The 19,361-nt window shown below is 39.9% G+C and overlaps 1 protein-coding gene across 3 annotated transcripts in view; it reads right to left on the reverse strand.

Annotated features, from left to right (window-relative positions):
* stk11ip (serine/threonine kinase 11 interacting protein) overlaps positions 1-19,361 on the reverse strand; it is a 48,802-nt gene that overhangs the window by 13,299 nt on the left and 16,142 nt on the right. For all 3 annotated transcript variants that reach the window (XR_007898695.1, XM_051712571.1, XM_051712570.1), the window contains 9 exons: positions 19,258-19,339; positions 9,467-9,892; positions 8,911-9,113; positions 8,694-8,804; positions 8,276-8,444; positions 5,461-5,624; positions 5,046-5,367; positions 3,171-3,271; positions 587-684 (listed from right to left, as the gene is read on the reverse strand). Coding sequence is in view for 2 of the 3 variants with exons in the window: in XM_051712571.1 (XP_051568531.1) it covers positions 587-684; positions 3,171-3,271; positions 5,046-5,367; positions 5,461-5,624; positions 8,276-8,444; positions 8,694-8,804; positions 8,911-9,113; positions 9,467-9,892; positions 19,258-19,339 (1,676 nt within the window). In the remaining variant the exon portion in view is untranslated. The remainder of the gene's footprint in view (positions 1-586; positions 685-3,170; positions 3,272-5,045; positions 5,368-5,460; positions 5,625-8,275; positions 8,445-8,693; positions 8,805-8,910; positions 9,114-9,466; positions 9,893-19,257; positions 19,340-19,361) is intronic.

Consider the following 19,361-nt stretch of genomic DNA (forward strand, 5'->3'; position numbering starts at 1 on the left):
TCATAACACGGTCAAATGTAAATGCATCTGGCTGTTCAAGACGCATATGTAAACTTTACTCCGCCCAAACAGCGCTATGTCAAACGATAAATATAACAGCTGCTACTGAGTATTTGCATAGGGCTCACATCGCGCGATAAATAATAACAAATGAAGACACGGATGCACGTTGTAGGAGAGACAGAACTTTTTTCTTCATTTAATTGATGCAGTTCACTGAAGAAACTGACACTAAACACTGGCAATGAGCGCAGCTGTCGCGCATGACACATCTTACCTACGAGAAGCCCAGTGAGGGAATACACAGTGTGCACACAAACAGAGACACACACGCACTGTTCAAAGTCAGTTGGAATCAAATTATAAATAACATCTTTTAATTTTTCTGCCCGGCATTAGCATAACCATGGAAGTGAATTATTTCCATATAGCGCAGGAAATGAAGATCGGATTTATATCAGCTTTTTTCTTTTCGTCTGGACTGCTTTTGAGCTAACTTAAGGGTTAGTTGCTTGATCATTACAGCAGTAGTTAGCCTGCTTTCCCAAAACCTGTAATTAAACTGAAGAAACATGAAGTGGCTTACTCGGACTGCGAGGTGATTTCTAAGATGTAGATGTGCTGGTTGGACACAGCCATGAGAGACTGGAACTCCACTGCATCTCCAAACTTCACAATGGACATCTGAAATCAAGTAAAACCATAAAAAGATAAAAAATAAAAAATAAAGCTTAATTTAAACCTTTCAAAGATGCCGAATGTATTGCAGTGCTTACCTTCAAACCCTTCAATCATGACTAAAGACTCTTCTAACACATTTGAAACAAATATAAAAGGACACAATTGTGTAATTTGCTGGGATGCGTTAGAGGTGGAATGGAAGTCTTTTTTCAACATTATTCAACATTATTTCCATTCGTTTCAACATTAATTGTTCATAAAATGTGGTCTAATTTGTAATCATTACACTGTCTTTGTATAATCTGTTAAGAACTAACACAATAACAGAATACTCACTGTCTTGCTATAAGAAACAAAATGAGACGTATCGTGATACTTTAGCAGGTATAATATTAAAAGATATAATTATGGTATTGTGACAATCCTACTGCAGATAAAAAACTAAACGCCATCTTAATAATGGCATAAAGAAACTTAAATATTGCTTTCCTAAACAAAGGCAGATTCAGGTGGCAGAATAACCCATATAAAGATCTTAGTGAAGAAACTGTAAACCTTTACTAACAAAAATATTTTGAGCCAGGTGAACTCAATATTTCTCTAAATGTTTATCTGACTCGAAGCTTGATAAGTCACTTAAGAAATTAAGTGGTTTTGCAAGTAAACATGACTACTGGAAAACTTTTAAGTAGTTATAACGTAGACTATGGTTTTTACATAGTAAAACTTTTTTATGTCCGTGCATTCTACAAAAATAAAAAAATAAAAATGATCTTTTAGGCTTAAAAACAAAATTAGAACATAAAAACCTACTGGTTTTATTCTAATTATCTTATTTGAATTCTCATTGCACAAGTCTGTCTGTAATGTGTTCCTGTAGCACACACGTGATAGTGAAGAAGAATCTAACAGAACTTTACAGATATGATCACTCTGAAGTCTTCAAAACATGCATGGTACGTATTGTGCGTGTGTTTGGAAGAGGCGTCAAATTCAAAATATCCAGTGACCCGAGATAAAGGAAAATAATACACTTTTTTAAAAAGCCTACTTTTGCTTCTTGTTCTTTTTGAGGAGATTACATTCCAACGATATTGAAGAGGATAAGTGCTATCATCACAGTCATGATGATGGAAGTGTTATTATTCCACTCAGGACAAGTCAGCAAAGTCCCTGAGGTTAAAGTTGTGATGAAGATGACTGTTTTCAAACAGGTTTCCCAAATATTCACACGCTTGTCACTGTTTGAACAGACAGTGCCACCCAAAACAAGGCATTTCCGTCCACAGGAATGCCACTCAATGGAGCTTCAGTTAATGTTCACATTAACCATCAGAAAAAAATCTCGGTGATTTTGACCGTGGAATCATGATGGCGCCGTGGATGGCTGCCTCGGTGTGGAGCGCTCCTATTCTTTTGTTGTTTTTGTTTGTTTGTCCTGTGTTTAGTAATCTTTTTCCAATCAGTTTTAACAGAGACGAACTGCTGAACATTCGACAGCATGTACCAGACAATCTTTTCCCAGGTTTTTGAATATTCAAACAGCTTCCAGCTGTTCAGAGCGGATCGCATCACGGAGTTAACGGGGAAAACGAGAGGCGGTGGAACATGCTTTTATATAAATGAAAGTTGGTGTACAGATGTAACAACGTTAAAGAGGATGTGCTGTCCTAATTTGGAAGCGCTCTTTATTAACTGTAAGCCTTTCTACTCGCCCCGGGAGTTTTCCTTGTTTATTCTGGTGAGTGTGTATATTGCGCCAAATGCGTGAAAATCCAGAGTGAGGAAAAAGGCTGGAAAAATCACTCTGGACCCCACTCACCCTGCCCACTACCTTTTTTAACTGTTGCCTTCTGGCCGACGCTTCAGAGCTCTGAGCACCAGAACTGTTTTTTCCTCAGACTATCCATCTCATGAACAGTTAAACTGCCCCATTGAGCAATAACTATGTGCAATACACAGTTTAGTCTTTCTTAGATTTATCCAACACATCCAACCTCTTCTGCCATTTCATTCCTCTGGGAAAAAAAAACAAAAAACATTTGCACTGTACATAACAAATTGTATTAGATTTGCACTACCCATGTGTATGTATGTATGTGTGTGTCTGTACGTATGTGTATAATTAGTTTTATTTTGTATTTTGTATTATTATCTATGTCTTGCTGCTGTTTTTGTGTTGTTGTACACTGGAAGCTCCTGTCACCAAGACAAATTCCTTGTATGTGTAAGCACACTTGGCAATAAAGCTGATTCTGATTCAGATTCGGAATGATTGTTGGTGACGTTTTGAGTTCTGAAACTTACAAAATGTTTATATATCGCAATGAACTCTTATATGTCAAAATATCAGGGGAAATCTGATTACTCATGTCATGACAGCATTAGAACTTTATCTGACTGGGGCTTGTCTAATGTTTTTTGTGTCCAAACAGACATAGTTTTTCTCTGTCCATGTTCATTAGTAAATAGTAAACAAAATATCTAGCCTTTAAAAAGCAGCGAAGCACTTCTTCTCCTTTAAACACTTCCATATCCAGGTAAAGCTGAAGCCGATGGTCGACTGCCTCTGACAGCATATCAAACTGATCTGAAATATAAAGCACTGCAGTTGAATCAAAGTAATCTACCAAACATGGTGTGCATTAGGCCATATTCTGTCTTTATCAATTAAAGGATGTTTAAATAAAAATAAAAATATAAAATAAAAAAACAGAATTAGATAGATAGAAAATGCCCCAAAAATGCTGTTTGTGGAGTTGAAACACCCTATTTCCAAAATATTAATAGAGATATGGGCTTTTTATATTTCTTAAGTATGGGTGGATCAGGATAAACTCAGGATTTGGGATAAATTATGATATTTAATGAATCCCCCTCACTGTTATCATGTCTACTCTAATAAGAGCAAATTGCCCCACAGCTACTGCTGGAAGATTTGAACTTTTCACAAAAGAATCGCACAAACTACGTGTGCAAACGGCTGTTTTTATTTTCCAAAGAAAGTGCATTCGGTGTGAAAAACATGAGGTCAACTATGATCTAACTATGATCTTAGACAACTATGTAAGATCTAATGGGACGATCAGGACCAGTCTCCTCCACTGTAGCACATACTGACAGTTTGTGAAAGGATACGGGAATAACAATAACGTAATACTTCTAAAATTTTGTCTTTGCATTTATTTTGACTGCAGAAAATAACTTGTTCAGTGTTACATGTCTGACTTGTCTAGTGAACCAAGTAAACACTTGTTTTAGCCTACATACATATGTGTGTGTGTGTGTGTGTGTGTGAGAGAGAGAGTGTGTGTGTGTGTGTGTGAGAGAGAGTGTGTGTGTGTGAGAGAGTGTGTGTACAGGTTTCTCTATACTTGTGAGGACCAAGTATTGAAAATCAACCTGTTCTGTGAGGACATTTCTGATTGTGAGGATCTTTTGGGTGGTCTTCACAAGAGAAATGGCACATTAAATGATGTTTTTTTGAAAATGTAAAAATGCAGAAAGTTTTTTGTGAGGGTTAGGGTTAGGGGATAGAATCTATAGTTCGTACAGTATAAAAATCATTATGTCTATGGAGAGTCCTCATAAGGATAGCTGCACCAACATGAGTGTGTGTGTGAAATAAAAAATAATTACTAGGGGGCCTTGGTAGCTCAGCGATTAAAGACGCTGACTATCACCCCTGGAGTCGTGAGTTCAAATGAGTGACTCCAGCCAGCTCTCCTAAGCAACCAAATTGACCCGGTTGCTAGGGAGGGTAGAGTCACATGGGGTAACCTCCTCATGGTCGCTATAATGTGGTTCTTGCTCTCGGTGGGGCGTGTGGTGAGTTGTGTGTGGATGCCGTGGAGAAGAGCGTGAAGCCTCCACACGCGCTACGTCTACATGGTAACGTGCTCAACAAGCCACGTGATAAGATGCGTGGATTGACGGTCTCAGACGCAAAGGCAACTGAGATTCATCCTCCGCCACCCGGATTGAGTCACTATGCCACCACGAAGACTTAGTGCGCATTGGGAATTGGGCATTCCAAATTGGGGAGAAAAATAAATAAATAAATAAAAATAAATAAATTACTGGTCCTTTTGAGCAAAAGATTTCAATAGTGGATCTGGGCAACTCTTTCATAATCTTTTAAGCATTATATAACATTGCCAAAACATGGCTGCCATAATGATAGGGAGGGGCGATTACAGCAAAGTCTTAAATTATCCCCTTTGCTTTGTCTTGTCTCCAACAATTACAGCATTTCCAAGGTTTGGATCCATCTATTCAAGCTAGTTCCTACTTTAAATAAATGCTCACCACTACTGTTCCTCCCTAACCACCTTACTGCTCTATCTCTAGACTTGACTACCCACCATAGTTAGATCCTTCTGTGCGCATCGGTGACTGCTGGTATTGATGTTTGTGAAACCTGTTGTGGTAGGAGCTGCCAGTCACCCTTTCCTTAAGCCCTTCTGAGCTACCATGCATATTTCCATCAGTTGTGTCCACGCTGATTGGCTGAGATGTGCTCTGATCAGCCCATGCCTCACTCTGATTGGTTAAAGAATTGGACAGGACGCTATGGGCTGTTTGGAAGAAAGCTGTGGCTCCCTCTTGCAGAGCAGAGACCTCTAAAGACTGGGTCAAATGTAGGGGACTGTTACAGGATAATAAAGACTGTCCCGGGACAGATGCCTAGGGGGATGAAGCAAATACGTGTGTGAGCATGTGTGGAGATATCAAACCATACGAAAGTGACATATTTGTATAAAAAAAAAAAACGCTGACCTCGTGCTGAGGACGGACAGGTGTGTCCCTGTCATCAAAGGTGAAGTATCTGTCACCATTTTGGTCCAGTGGACAGTGAATTGGTGTACTGGTCGAGGGAGCTAATTGGACAGCCAGCTGAACCACATGATTGCTATTGCACTCTGAGCAGATGAGAGTACAACCTGTAGATTAAAAACAATAAATAATAATAAAAAATTTAAAAAAAGCAGTGAGGAATATAAGGATAAACAGTCCTCCTAAAATTCAGTCCAGCTGTTCAAAATTATGACTAATATATAAAAAAAGAAATAAAAAAAAAAAATCCAAATGCAAGGTAACGCTCACTACAAGCGTTTAACCCATACTTTTCTTTGTGGATTTATTTTAATACCTCCAAACCTCTTAACCCTTGTGCGTCAATTTAAAATAGTTACTCAGAGGTCCTTCGAGGACAAAAATATCTGTCAAAAAACTGCCATAATAATATTATATATTAATATTATTTTCCACTTTCACTGACTTAGTTTTTTTAACCAACATCAGTCCTGATCATAACTACCAAATATTCATTCATTTTCAGGATTTTAACCCTTTAAATGCCAGTTTGTTTACATAATGCCACTGTTGTTTTTTTACACACACAAATTTCTCAATACACACACACACAAAACACACTCTGACATCCATACCAACACACACACACACACAATTTTAGCTGCATCATTTATTCAATTGTCCTGCAGTGCTCTATAATACAGCGAATAACAGAGAATAGGGAAAAAGCTTGTATTTGCTCCATAGGCTAAACATGAGAAAAATGGTGCCATCTGGTGGAAAATATAAAAAATGTAAATTTTGAAGTCAGGGCTCCAGAATGAAAGCATAATATCATAGAATTCATGATATTATGCTTTAATGGCACTGGGATCAAATATTGCAGTTTTAATGGGTTTCAATGGGGACATTTTTGTCCTGAAGGTCCTGAGTGTAACTATTGTGTGTACACAGTGTATTATAGATGTATTATAGGAACTGAGCTTGAAATATCAAAATTCCCCCCAAAATACACACCTTTGGCAAAATTTATGCTGTTGGCATTAACACAGAGAAAATGATCGAAAAAACTAAAATGAAAAAGACAAAAATGTCCTGAAGGTCGCACAAGGGTTAAAACAAACACATTCACTCATCCTGCCCAATTGCAGAACCAATATTTTGTTTGGCACAAATGATCGGCACGAAACAAAGCAAAAAGACTTAAAACAGCTGAACAAATGTCCCAGAACCCCCAGGAATTTGCAGTGCTGCAAATCAGGACAATGAACTTCATATCAAACCAGTGATTAAGAGGAAAATGGCCTGCAGGAGATAAAAGTAATAAGTTAAAAATCTATTAAATGGATAGTTCACCCCAAAATGTAAATGCTCTCATCATTTACTCACCCTCATGCCATCCCAAATGTGTATGACTTTCTTTTTTTTTTTTCTCCCCAATCTGGAATGCCCAAATCCCAATGCGCTCTAAGTCCTCGTGGTCGCATAGTGATTCGCCTCAGTCCAGGTGGCGGAGGATGAATCCCAGTTGCCTCCGTGTCTGAGACCGTCAACCCACGCATTTTATCACGTGGCTTGTTGAGCGTGTTGCCACGGAGACAGCGCGTGTGGAGGCTTCACGCCATCCACCACAGCAACCACGCTCAACTCACCACGCGCCCCACCGAAAACGAACCACATTATAGCGACCACGAGGAGGTTACCCCATGTGACTCTACCCTCCCTAGCAACCGGGCCAATTTGGTTGCTTAGGAGACCTGGCTGGAGTCACTCAGCATGCCCTGGGATTCGAACTAGCGAACTCCAGGGGTGGTAGCCAGCATATTTTACCACTGAGCTACCCAGGCCCCCGTGTATGACTTTCTTTCTTCTGCAGAACACAAATGAAGATTTTTAGAAGAATATTTCAGCTCTGTAGGTCCATACAATGCAAGTGAATGATGACCAGAATTCAGAAGGTCCAGAAATCACATAAAGGCAGCAGAAGAGTAATCCATAAGACAGATCAGTATTTAAGTCCTTTTTTTACTCTATATCTCCACGTTAACACCTGAAAGTGAAAGTTAAAGAGGAGATTTAAAGTAAAAAGGGCTTAAATACTGATCTGTTTCTCACCCACACCTATCATATCACTTCTGAAGACATGGATTAAAGCACTGGAGTCTTATGGATTATTTTTGTTTCCTTTATGTGATTTTTGGAGCTACAAAAGTCTGGTCACCTTTCACTTGCATTGTATGGACCTACAGAGCTGAGATATTCTTCTAAAAATCTTTATTTGTGTTCTGCAGATGAAAGAAAGTCATACACATCTGGAATGGCATGAGAGTAAGTAAATGATGAGAGAATTTTCAGTTTTGGGTGAACTATCCCTTTAAATGGGTTATGCAGAAAATGGGCCACATTACTTACAATTACTGGCTGCCTGATGGAGTCCCAAGATAAAAAGCCTTTAAACAAAGTACCTGGCAACCATTCTGTATTCATGTTATTCCTTGGTGGATCTTTAAATCAAGGATTTATCTTGCTCCTGCAAAATAATTACCCCCTACAAACCATGATTTTGTGCTGAAATCTGCAATGAAATGATCAGGACCACGAATGTGCCGCCATGCTAATAAATCATCATATCTAATGTAGTGCCTTAGCCTTGATGACACATCAGAAAACTGCATGGTCAAAAGCAAAGGGAGCTGAGCAATGAAACCACTGCAATGCCAATTCGTGTTTCACTGATGAGCAGAGTGTTTACTTCTTATTTTTAAAGCTGTGTCCTTACTGTCATTCCTTGGCTCATCCAGGTCGTTAAAGCTGATTTCTGACCCAGCAGCTGGTCGGCAGAACTCGCTCTGGCACTTCAAGCACTGGAGTCGAACCATTTCTGGCTTTTCTTCCTTTACCTGCAGCTCGTTTTCCTCCGCAACTCTGGAGAGAACCTCTGCTAATACCTGAAGAGTTAGTAGTCTGAACTCATTAAAAACAGTCGAACAGCAGGAGGTCAGGACATTAACAATAAATTTACTGTAGAAGTTTTTTTGTGCATGGATTGTGTCAGAATAGTTTTCATAAAAAGAATGTTTTGTTGCCATACTTAGAATTATTACAAGGTCTTTGACAAGTTGTGAAGTAGCCAATCACTTAAATAAATTAAGTATCTGCTGATTACGCCTGATTGTTTGATGAGTTTTCCTGCTGACCTGTAACGCTTCCTGCGGTTCATCATCCAGCATTATGTAGCAACGTTTACGTCTCTCACAGCTAATGTACCGGAAATGGAGCTCCAGGACTGGATGAATCCCCTCCACCTCCTAAACGAGTCAAAGAAAGTGAGAAAGAGAAATGTGAAAAGACAAGGATGGTCCATTTGGCTAATCATCATGCAGCACTTTATGAAAAGAAAGTTGGTCACCTGACCTTTACTGTACAGACGGTCTGAGCTGTAATGACCTCTCGCAAGCCATCTAGTTCCAGTCGTGTTGTAACTCGTCCCTGGTGCATGTCTACCTCCAGCAGGTAGCTCTGCCGCACTCGCAGGAAAAGTAGCTCAGAGGAACTTTTTCCATCTGTCTCTGCATCCTCAGACAGCAGCCCCACCAGCATTGGCCTGCACAGGTCCACTGTTCAAAAATAAAGTGTAATGGTCTAAAAGAGCTCTGGATTCTGACAAGAGCATGTGCATCTCTTAACACACTGCTCATCTGTAATACAGGAATGGCAATAATTCTCACAAGTCCATATGCTGACTCAAAAGTCTGATCACCATTCACTTGCATTTTAAAGGACCTACTGAGCTGAGAAAATCATGCACATCTAGGATATCATGAGGGTGAGTAAATAATGAGATGAAATAACTTTCATTTTTGGGTGAACTATCCTTTTAAGAGCATTTTATGCGCATGAGTATAAGTACATTAACACTGTATGTGGCAAGTTTCGGGATCTATGCATTCCTAGAAAGCAACAGACATACCTCCCCTGTCGTCATCCTCTTCCTCTGGTGGTGGTGGGTCAGCGTGGGCTTCAACTGGAGCCTGAGTGAGTCCTAGACTCATCTCGAGAGTAGATTCAGTGTTTGGAGGACTGTGGCCTGTCCACTGCAGGGTGGACTCTGTCTCAATCTGCAGGTCTGTGCCCTCCATCTCCTCTTTGTCCTCTTCCGCTCTAGGTTCAGAGGACCGTAGCGGAGGAGGGAGCAACATGCTATTTTTAAGCAGGGGAGATGGTGGGGTAGAGTAACAGTTGGCGTTCCCTTCAAAGGTCACCATGTCTACTCTGGGGAAAGCTGGGAGGACTGGAGTATCATCAAGGTGATGCTGGTAGCTGAGCCAGTCCTCCCCCAGCTGCTCCCGGAAACTGTCCATTCTGTTAATGTCCTTCTGATGGGGGAGGACAATATCTGGAGAGAACCAAACATTTCTTGAGAAACACTCACTCATATTACATACACATATAATACTTTTATGATGAAGGCAAGTGCTGCATGGTTTGATAAAATGTGTGCTTCTCTTTATTTGCCTGTAAATATATTTCTAAGTTTTAAACATTAATCCAGCGTTCATACAGATGCTTCAAAGTTAAATTCAAGGACTTTCAAGGACTTTAAGCACATTTTTATTTGTTTTCAAGGACTATGCTCGAGATGTCATTAAAAATGTTCCATTCAGTTCAGTTTTTGCCTATAAACGCTGGAGCTAAACATTTTATAACATGTTGACATTATTTTTATTCATAAAGGACAACTTGGCTGTTGTTCTTTCTTATCTTTTTTTATTTTGTTTCACGAATGAAGCAAGTTTACACTAATGAGGGTTAAATGTGTTACACCACATTTTGAGAGTTCAAAGGGGTACAACACCAAATATTTTTGTGTGAAAATATTAGTTAAAATGTGAATTAATAACTTTTTAACATGCTGGGAAAAATCACTATATGCATATTTAAGCAGCCTCTGAACTTTGACCTTAAATTATTTTCCACAAAAAAACAAAAACAAAAGGTTTTATCATTGATAATAGGGACAAACATTCTTTTTAAATTATTTAAATTATAAATAATAATTTTGTTTTGCTTTTTTGCACACTTGTTCAGCCTTGCACTAATGCTTGTATTAAAAATAAGTACAAAATAAATATATAAATAACTTTACATGTCATAGAAGTGGTGTACCAGATGAAGAGGACAAGGTTTTTTTTTTTTTTCAGGCAATTGACAATTTCAAATATATTTTTAAAAAAAATTAGCAAAACAGAGTCAAGCTATTTTACATAATTAAAGATTAGATTATAGAATGATACATTTATATATATTAAAAAAAAAAATAATAATCAATAAAAAAAAATAAAAAAAAAACCTATTTGAAAGCTTTTTCATGACTAAAAAAAGTCAAGGGACATGTCTGTCAACATATTTTGATATTGACCCAAATGTTGTCAGAAATAACCTATTTTGTGAGACACAACACTGTCTTTACACAAGGGGGTGCTAGACGGATCACAAAACTGAATCCTCCATTGATCTGCATTTAAATCTCAGAATGTTTTACATCTCATCTCATTTTTTCACTCTAGAGAGTCATTTTTAATTAAAACTGATAGTTGCAAGGACTCATACTTGTTAAATCTGCCACACCTATCATGATCGTGCCATGGATGGCTGCCTCGGTGTGGAGCGCTCCTATTCTTTTGTTGTTTTTGTTTGTTTGTCCTGTGTTTAGTAATCTTTTTCCAATCAGTTTTAACAGAGACGAACTGCTGAACATTCGACAGCATATACCAGACAATCTTTTCCCTGGTTTTTGAATATTCAGATGCTTTGCTGGATATTTTAGTCGGAGGCGCAGCTTTGCTGTTCAAGAGACGCAGGAGAGGGAGACGAGCAGGCACGCTGGTCAAGCTCCATCGGCGCGGCTTTTGAACAGCATTGCTGAGCATTCAACCAGCTAATCTCCGCTCTATTTCCTAACAAAATTGACGAACTACATCTCCTCACCTGTACAAACAAGGACTTTTCAAACTCTGCTGCCTTGTGCTTCACAGAAACCTGGCTGAGTGAAACCGCGTTACATCTGCCAGGCTTCCAGCTGTTCAGAGCGGATCGCATCACGGAGTTAACGGGGAAAACGAGAGGCGGTGGAACATGCTTTTACATCACTGAAAGTTGGTGTACAGATGTAACAACGTTAAAGAGGATGTGCTGTCCTAATTTGGAAGCGCTCTTTATTAACTGTAAGCCTTTCTACTCGCCACGGAAATTTTCCCTGTTTATTCTGGTGAGTGTGTATATCACGCCAAACGCGTGTTTGAACACAGCGCTGCAACAGCTGATCAATCACAGACACAGAACAACAATACCCGGACTCAGTTATTATCATTCTTGGGGATTTTAACAAAGCAAACCTCACACATGAACTTCCCAAATACAAACAGCACATTACATGCCCCACCAGAGACAGAAATACACTGGATCATTGCTACACAACAATAAAGGATGCATATCGCTCTGTCTCTAGAGCAGCTTTGGGACTCTCTGATCACTGTCTGGTTCATCATCTTCCAACCTACAGACAGAAATTAAAATCCTGATTGGAGTATTTTTGAGGCTGCAGACACCAATCTGGACGAGCTCACAGATACTGTTACATCATATATCAGTTTATGTGAGGATATGTGCATTCCTACTAGGACTTAGTGTATTTAATGTTCAACAACGACAAACTATTGTTTACAGCAAAACTCAGGCAGCTTCGTCAGGCCAAAGAGGATGCTTACAGTGGTGGGGATAAAGTCTTGTACAATCAGGCCAGGAACACACAGAATAAGGAAATCAGAGTGGCTAAAAGAAGATACTCTGAGAAGCTGAAAAACAAGTTTTCAGCAAACGACCCTGCATCAGTGTGGAGTGGCATGAAACAACTCACAAATTACAGGACTCCTGCCCCCAACCCTGTGGTGGACCAACAACTAGCTGACGACCTGAATGTGCTCTACTGTAGATTTGAAGGGCCCAATCTCACACCCCACACCCACTCTGACCTTCACTACACACAAACACCAATACCTCCTGTAACCCCCCTCCTGCTACTCAACCTGCACTTAAGATCTGTGAAGATGATGTGAGCCAACATTCGGAAACAAAAGACGAGGAAATCTTCAGGCCCAGATGGCGTCTCACCAGCGTGTCTTCGATCCTGTGCTAACCAGCTGGCCCCCATCTTCACACTGATTTTCAATAGATCACTGGAGCAGTGTGAAGTCCCATGCTGCTTCAAATGCTCAATCATTATTCCTGTCCCAAAGAAACCAAAAATCACAGGACTTAATGTCTACAGACCTGTCGCCCTGACGTCTGTGGTCATGAAATCATTTGAGAGACTGGTGTTGGCCCACCTGAAGGACATCACTGGACCCTTTCTGGATCCCCTTCAATTTGCTTATCGAGCAAACAGGTCTGTGGATGATGCAGTCAACATGGGATTGCATCATATCCTGCAACATCTGGACAGACCAGGGACATATGCAAGGATCCTTTTTGTGGACTTCAGTTCGGCTTTCAACACCATCATCCCAGCTTTACTCCAGAATAAATTACACCAACTCTCTGTTCCCACGTCTATCTGTCAGTGGATGACTAGCTTTCTGACGGACAGGCAGCAGCTTGTGAGACAGGGGAAATTCACTTCCAGCACCTGTACAATCAGCACTGGTGCACCCCAGGGATGTGTGCTCTCCCCACTACTCTTCTCCCTCTACACCAATGACTGCATTGCCAAGGACCCCTCTGTCAAGCTCCTGAAGTTTGCAGACGACACCACTGTCATCGGCCTCATCCGAGATGATGGATACATACAGAAGGGAGGTTGAACAGCTGGCTGTCTGGTGCAGTCAAAACAACCTTGAGCTGAACACGCTCAAAACAGTGGAGATGATAGTGGACTTTAGGAGGAACACCCCAACACTGTCCCCCCTCACCATTCTAAACAGCACTGTGGCAGCAGTGGAGTCATTCAGGTTCCTGGGCACTACCATCTCACAGGACCTGAAGTGGGAGACCCACATTGACTCCATTGTGGAAAAGGCCCAGCAGAGGTTGTACTTCCTTCGCCAGCTGAGGAAGTTCAACCTGCCACAGGTGCTGCTGATACAGTTCTACTCAGCAGTCACTGAGTCTGTCCTCTGCACTTCAATAACTGTCTGGTTTGGTTCAGCCAAGAAATCAGATATCAGAAGACTACAAAGGACAAATTGGACTGCTGAGAGGATTATTTTGTTGCCCCCTGCCCCCCCTTCAAGAACTACACACGTCCATAGTGAGCAAAAAGGCTGGAAAAAAATCACTCTGGACCCCACTCACCCTGCTCATTACCTTATTGAACTCGACGCTATATATATATATATATATTCATAATGCACTAATAAGCACCACAAACTTGTTTGCTTTTAAAGAAAGCAAATGAAAAAAGTTGAAGAGGTTGTGAATGAAGCCCTGGTTCCTGCAGTGTGAGATACAAGGAGCTTATGTTTATGCTTTTAATATATTTAAAGCTGCTGTTTTTAATAAGTGAATAGGTGTCCTAAAAGTAAATAGCACTGACACATGCTTTCTGTCCGAGGAATGGCTGGGCAACTCGTTCCGTTGACGACCTTCATGGACCTGCGAGGATACCATTTGTATGTACCAAGAAACCGATCTTCCAAACAGGCATGATTAGCTTATGAATATACGATTAAGTAAGTGTATTTTTTTCCCCCGATTAACTATTTGAAGTACGCTTAAATAGCATCCCCCACGCAGTGAGTTTGTTTGCGCTTCAGCTCAGGTGGAACTAGACAAAACTAGGGAAGACCACTGCACTGTTAAAAGAGAAGTGATCAGTAATCAGTAATGCATATACAGTACATATATATACTGTATATATATATTTGCAGTTCTGAAATAATATGTCTTTGCATTGGTTTTGAATGTTGAAATTAACTTCATCAATATCAAATATTACTATTTATGTGGTCAAATGTGTATTCCTGCAAATAAAAGGCATATCGCTCATCTGCTGGGTGCATTTTACTTTCCCAAGTGTATTCAAACAGACAAACAAACAAAAGGAAATATAAAGCGAGTTTCGACCTACATTTTATTGCACGAGACTCTATGGACAGTCTACTCCACATCAGTCTCTGTAACTTTGAATGCATCTCACATATAACCTCCAGGAAATATATACAAGGCGGTGTGTGAAAAAAGCTCGGAGGATCATCAGAGACTCCAGCCACCCGAGCCATGGGCTGTTCTCACTGCTACCATCAGGCAGGCGGTATCGCAGCATCAGGACCCGCACCAGCCGACTCCATGATAGCTTCTTCCCCCAAGCAATCAGACTTCTGAACTCTTGATCTCCCACGATCAAAATACATCAACACTGCACTTTATTACTCTTATATCTCACACCGGACTGTCATAAATTATATTATTATTATATTATATTCTCTCTTAACAACTTACTATCAACAGACAGCCTGAATGTCAATACAGTACAATACTGTACATTCTATATATATATATATATATATATATATATATATATATATATATATATATATATACTTTTTTTATATATATATATTTTAATTTTTAATTTTTATTGAATAATGTGTATCTATATAGTAAAAAACAAAAAAAACAAAAACAAAAACAGCGTATTGTATACTGTACAGTGTATGTTATTATTTGTATATTGTTGTGTGTAATTATGTGTATATCAGATGTTTAAATTGTGTTGTGTTAATTTGATGTTATTGTAAATTGATATATGTCTCATCACTGTCACGACTGCCATATTGATCGGAACTGCACACAAGAATTTCACACACCATTGCACTTGTGTATATGGCTGTGTGACAATAAAGTGATTTGATTTGATAACAACAACACAATAAACAGATTGACATTTTATTACACTTATGAGTGGGGTTTCAGTAAAATCACTCTATATTAGTCCACCACTACTGAATAGTCGGGTAAATTAAAACATGGGAGAATGCCACCATTAGTTTAATGCATTGTTGCTGTTTTTCAGTATGGCTTACAAATAAAATTATGAACGTTCACAATGCATTTTTGTATAGATTTTTAGGAAGATGGTATGATTGATATATATATATATATATATATATATATATATATATATATATATATATATATATACACACATACACACATTTTATATATATATATATACATACTGTATATATAGCAATGGTTTCCATTCATTTAAAAGGCTGTCATTCTAGCATTTTCTTCTGTATGCCAATGGTAAAATTATGAGCTAACTAAGCTATAACTCTTAAAGGGGTCATGACATGAGGAATAACATTTTCCTTGATCTTTTGACATATAAGAGTTCATTGAACTATAAAAACATACTATACATTTCAGAACTGAAAACTTCCTCCTTAAATAACATTTATTTAAACGAAGCTCCAGAAACGGGCCTTTGGAATTAGTGGAACTTGTGACGTCACAAGAACCAAATACATCTGTATATGACTGCCTCTTCAGCAAGACATCAACGCCTTTTTTCAACATGGCACCCTTGGCCCCGCCCACTGGTGCTCAGTCAGTCACACAGGTGAAGAGGAGAGAGATAAGCCTGTCATGGGAGATTCATCCTAAGTGGACTTACACAGGACACCTTTATGTGCCTATTTGGATTTAAATGTTTTTCTACATAAACCTGCACTAGATGAACGGCTTTGACCATTATCATGCATCTCGCACCGCTTTTAAAAGATGCAATTTCAAGTTATAACTCTAAATAGGACAGCTATGCTGTTTCTTGCTGTTTTGAATCAGAATGAGCTTTATTGCCACGTATGCATACACACACAAGGAATTTGTCATGGTGACAGAAGCTTCCAGTGCAAAGAGAATGCAACCATATATACATGCAGTACATACAAACATATACATTGAAGCATATATACATATAGTGACATAAAAATAAAAAAACAAGATATGATAAAAAATGAGAAATATACAATGGAGCAATAATGTTGAATATTTTATATAAAGATATACAGTTATGTACAGGTGATGTAATGTAATGAAGAAGTAGGAGGATATGTTAAAAAATATCAAATGAAATATGGATATAAGTAGGAATTAATGGATTGAATATTGCATATGGTTGTATTGACCAAAGGAAAGTATTTGGGGGCAGTTTTAACTGTTCATGAGATGGATGGCCTGAGGGAAAAAAACTGTTCCTGTGCCTGACGGTTCTGGTGCTCAGTGCTCTGTAGCGCCGGCCAGAGGGCAACAGTTCAAAGAGGAATTGTGCTGGATGAATGGGGTCAAGAGTGATTTTACCAGCCCTTTTCGTCACTCTGGATGTGTACAGTTATAGCAGGGTGGGTAGGGGAGCACCAGTAATCCTCTCAGCAGTCCGAACTGTCCTTTGTAGTATTCTGATGTCTGACTTGGTAGCTGCACCAAACCAGACAGTTATAAAAGTGCAGAGGACAGACTCAATGACTGCTGAGTAGAACTGTGTCAGCAGCTCCTGTGGCAGGTTGAACTTCCTCAGCTGGTGAAGGAAGTACAACCTCTGCTGGGCCTTTTTCCTGGTAGTGCCCAGGAACTTCAATGACTCTTCAGAATGGTGAGGGGTGTCAATGTTGGGGTATTTCTCCTGAAGTCCACTATCATCTCCTCTGTTTTGAGCGTGTTCAGCTCCAGGTTGTTTTGACTGCACCAGACTGCCAGCTGTTCAACCTCCCTTCTGTATGCAGTCTCGCTGTCATCTTGGATGAGGCTGATGACAGCAGTGTTGTCTGCAAACTTCAGGAGCTTGACAGAGGGGTCCTTGGCGGTGCAGTCATTTGTATACAGGGAGAAGAGTAGTGGGGAGAGCACACATCCCTGGGGGACACCAGTGCTGATCGTACATGTGCTGGAAGTGAATTTCCCCGGGAACGGAGAGCTGGATTAATTTAGACCATAGGAGAGCGGGGTTGATGCTGTTAAAAGCTGAACTGAAGTCAACAAATAGTATCCTTGCATAAGTCCCTGGTCTATCTAGATGTTGAAGTATGTAATGAAGCCCCATATTGACTGCATCATCCACAGACCTGTTTGCTCGATAGGCAAACTGCAGGGGATCCAGGAAGGGTTCAGTGATGTCCTTTAGGTGGGCCAACACCAGTCTCTTGAAGCGTCCTGGACCGTTTCTGCACCCATTTGTACTATTTCTAATTGTTGGTCTTTTGTAAACATGCACTCAATGTACTTACTAGGTCCTCGTGGTGGCACGGTTACTCATCTCAATTTGGGTGGCGAAGGACAAGTCTCAGTTACCTCCACCTCTGAGACAGTCAATCCACACATCTTATCACGTGACTCGTTGTGCATGACACCGCAGAGACTCGCAGCATGTGGAGGCTCATGCTACTCTCCGCGATCCATGCACAACTTATCGCGTGCCCCATTGAGAGCGAGAACCACTAATCGCCACTACGAGGAGGTTACCCCATGTGACTCTAACCTCCCTAGCAACTGCGCCAATTTGGTTGCTTAGGAGACCTGGCTGGAGTCACTCAGCACACCCTGGATTCGAACTCGCAACTCCAGGGGTGGAAGTCAGCGTTAATATTCGCTGAGCTACCCAGGCCCCTCGATGTACGTCTTTGATCTTTCTGATGTGTTTCCGGCGATGTGCAGTGCGTTTTCAGAGAGGTACAAACCCAAATTTTAAAAACATGCCTCATTCTGCTGCTGCCACTGACTGGGAGAAACACACGCCGTTCTGTGTGTAAACAAACACAGAAGATGTGAGATGTGAAGACCAGCATCTCTGCGTTGGCCTGTTGAAGCCGGTTGGTCGCCCCAACATCACCATGGACTGTATTATGTTTACGTATTCAGCACATTTCAGCGTGCATAGTATGTGTTTACCAGTGTGGATTGCTTGTGAACCAGTCAATATATAATTCAATCTTTGCAAAGGAACTGTTATTGAATGAGCATCATTAAAGATGGTGCAGTTAAAAACTCTATTGGACCCGAATCAAAATCATGAGTAAACAGTTTCATTCAAGAATATTTCGGATGTCATGACTGTTTGATAGTTTATGTTGCTGCTGTGCTTGAGTGAACAGTTTAATGTTATCGGATGCAATATGTTGGGAGTGCATTATGTGTTTTTGTTTTTTTTCATTTTCTTCAAACTGAGTTTTAAATATGGCTGTATTGGAGGGGCTGCATGATGTTAGCCAATCATAACAGTGAGCATTTATACTGAAGTCTTAAAGGGCCAGAGAACTTAAAACCGAGCGTTTCAGACAGAGAGTCAGAGACAGTGTGGAAAATTATTATATACTGTATTACTAAAAAAAAAAAACAACAAAAAAAAAACTTTACTAACATTATAAATGGACGCCAGGGAAAATAATAAAATAGTATAATAAAAAGAGTATTACATGACCCCTTTAATGCTGCCATTAATTTTGCTTTGTTAGATCTCCTTCTACACAGCAAATTGTAAAATAAAATAATAACATTTACAATGTTATTCATTCAAACTCTCACTTTCTTCACATTAAACTATAGTATAAAAAGTGTCCCTTTGCGCCACTAGGTGGTGTTTTTTCTAACATGCTTCACATGTGAGAATTAAGTGTTAACACAGCAGCGGTACTTCACGCAGTGGTAAGGATCCTTTTGGCTGACTACCTACTGTATGTTGTGTTCAGTTGTTTGTTCAGCACCTACCCTGTAAAGCAGACGGCCCTCTGAGCTCATGGTCCGTGTCACTGGGCTCTGAGATACTGGCTCTTCTCACTTTCACCTTGTTCTGCAAAAGCCAAGAGGTTTCA

Source organism: Myxocyprinus asiaticus, chromosome 12 (assembly GCF_019703515.2).
Source record: "Myxocyprinus asiaticus isolate MX2 ecotype Aquarium Trade chromosome 12, UBuf_Myxa_2, whole genome shotgun sequence".
Classification (NCBI taxonomy): domain Eukaryota; kingdom Metazoa; phylum Chordata; class Actinopteri; order Cypriniformes; family Catostomidae; genus Myxocyprinus; species Myxocyprinus asiaticus.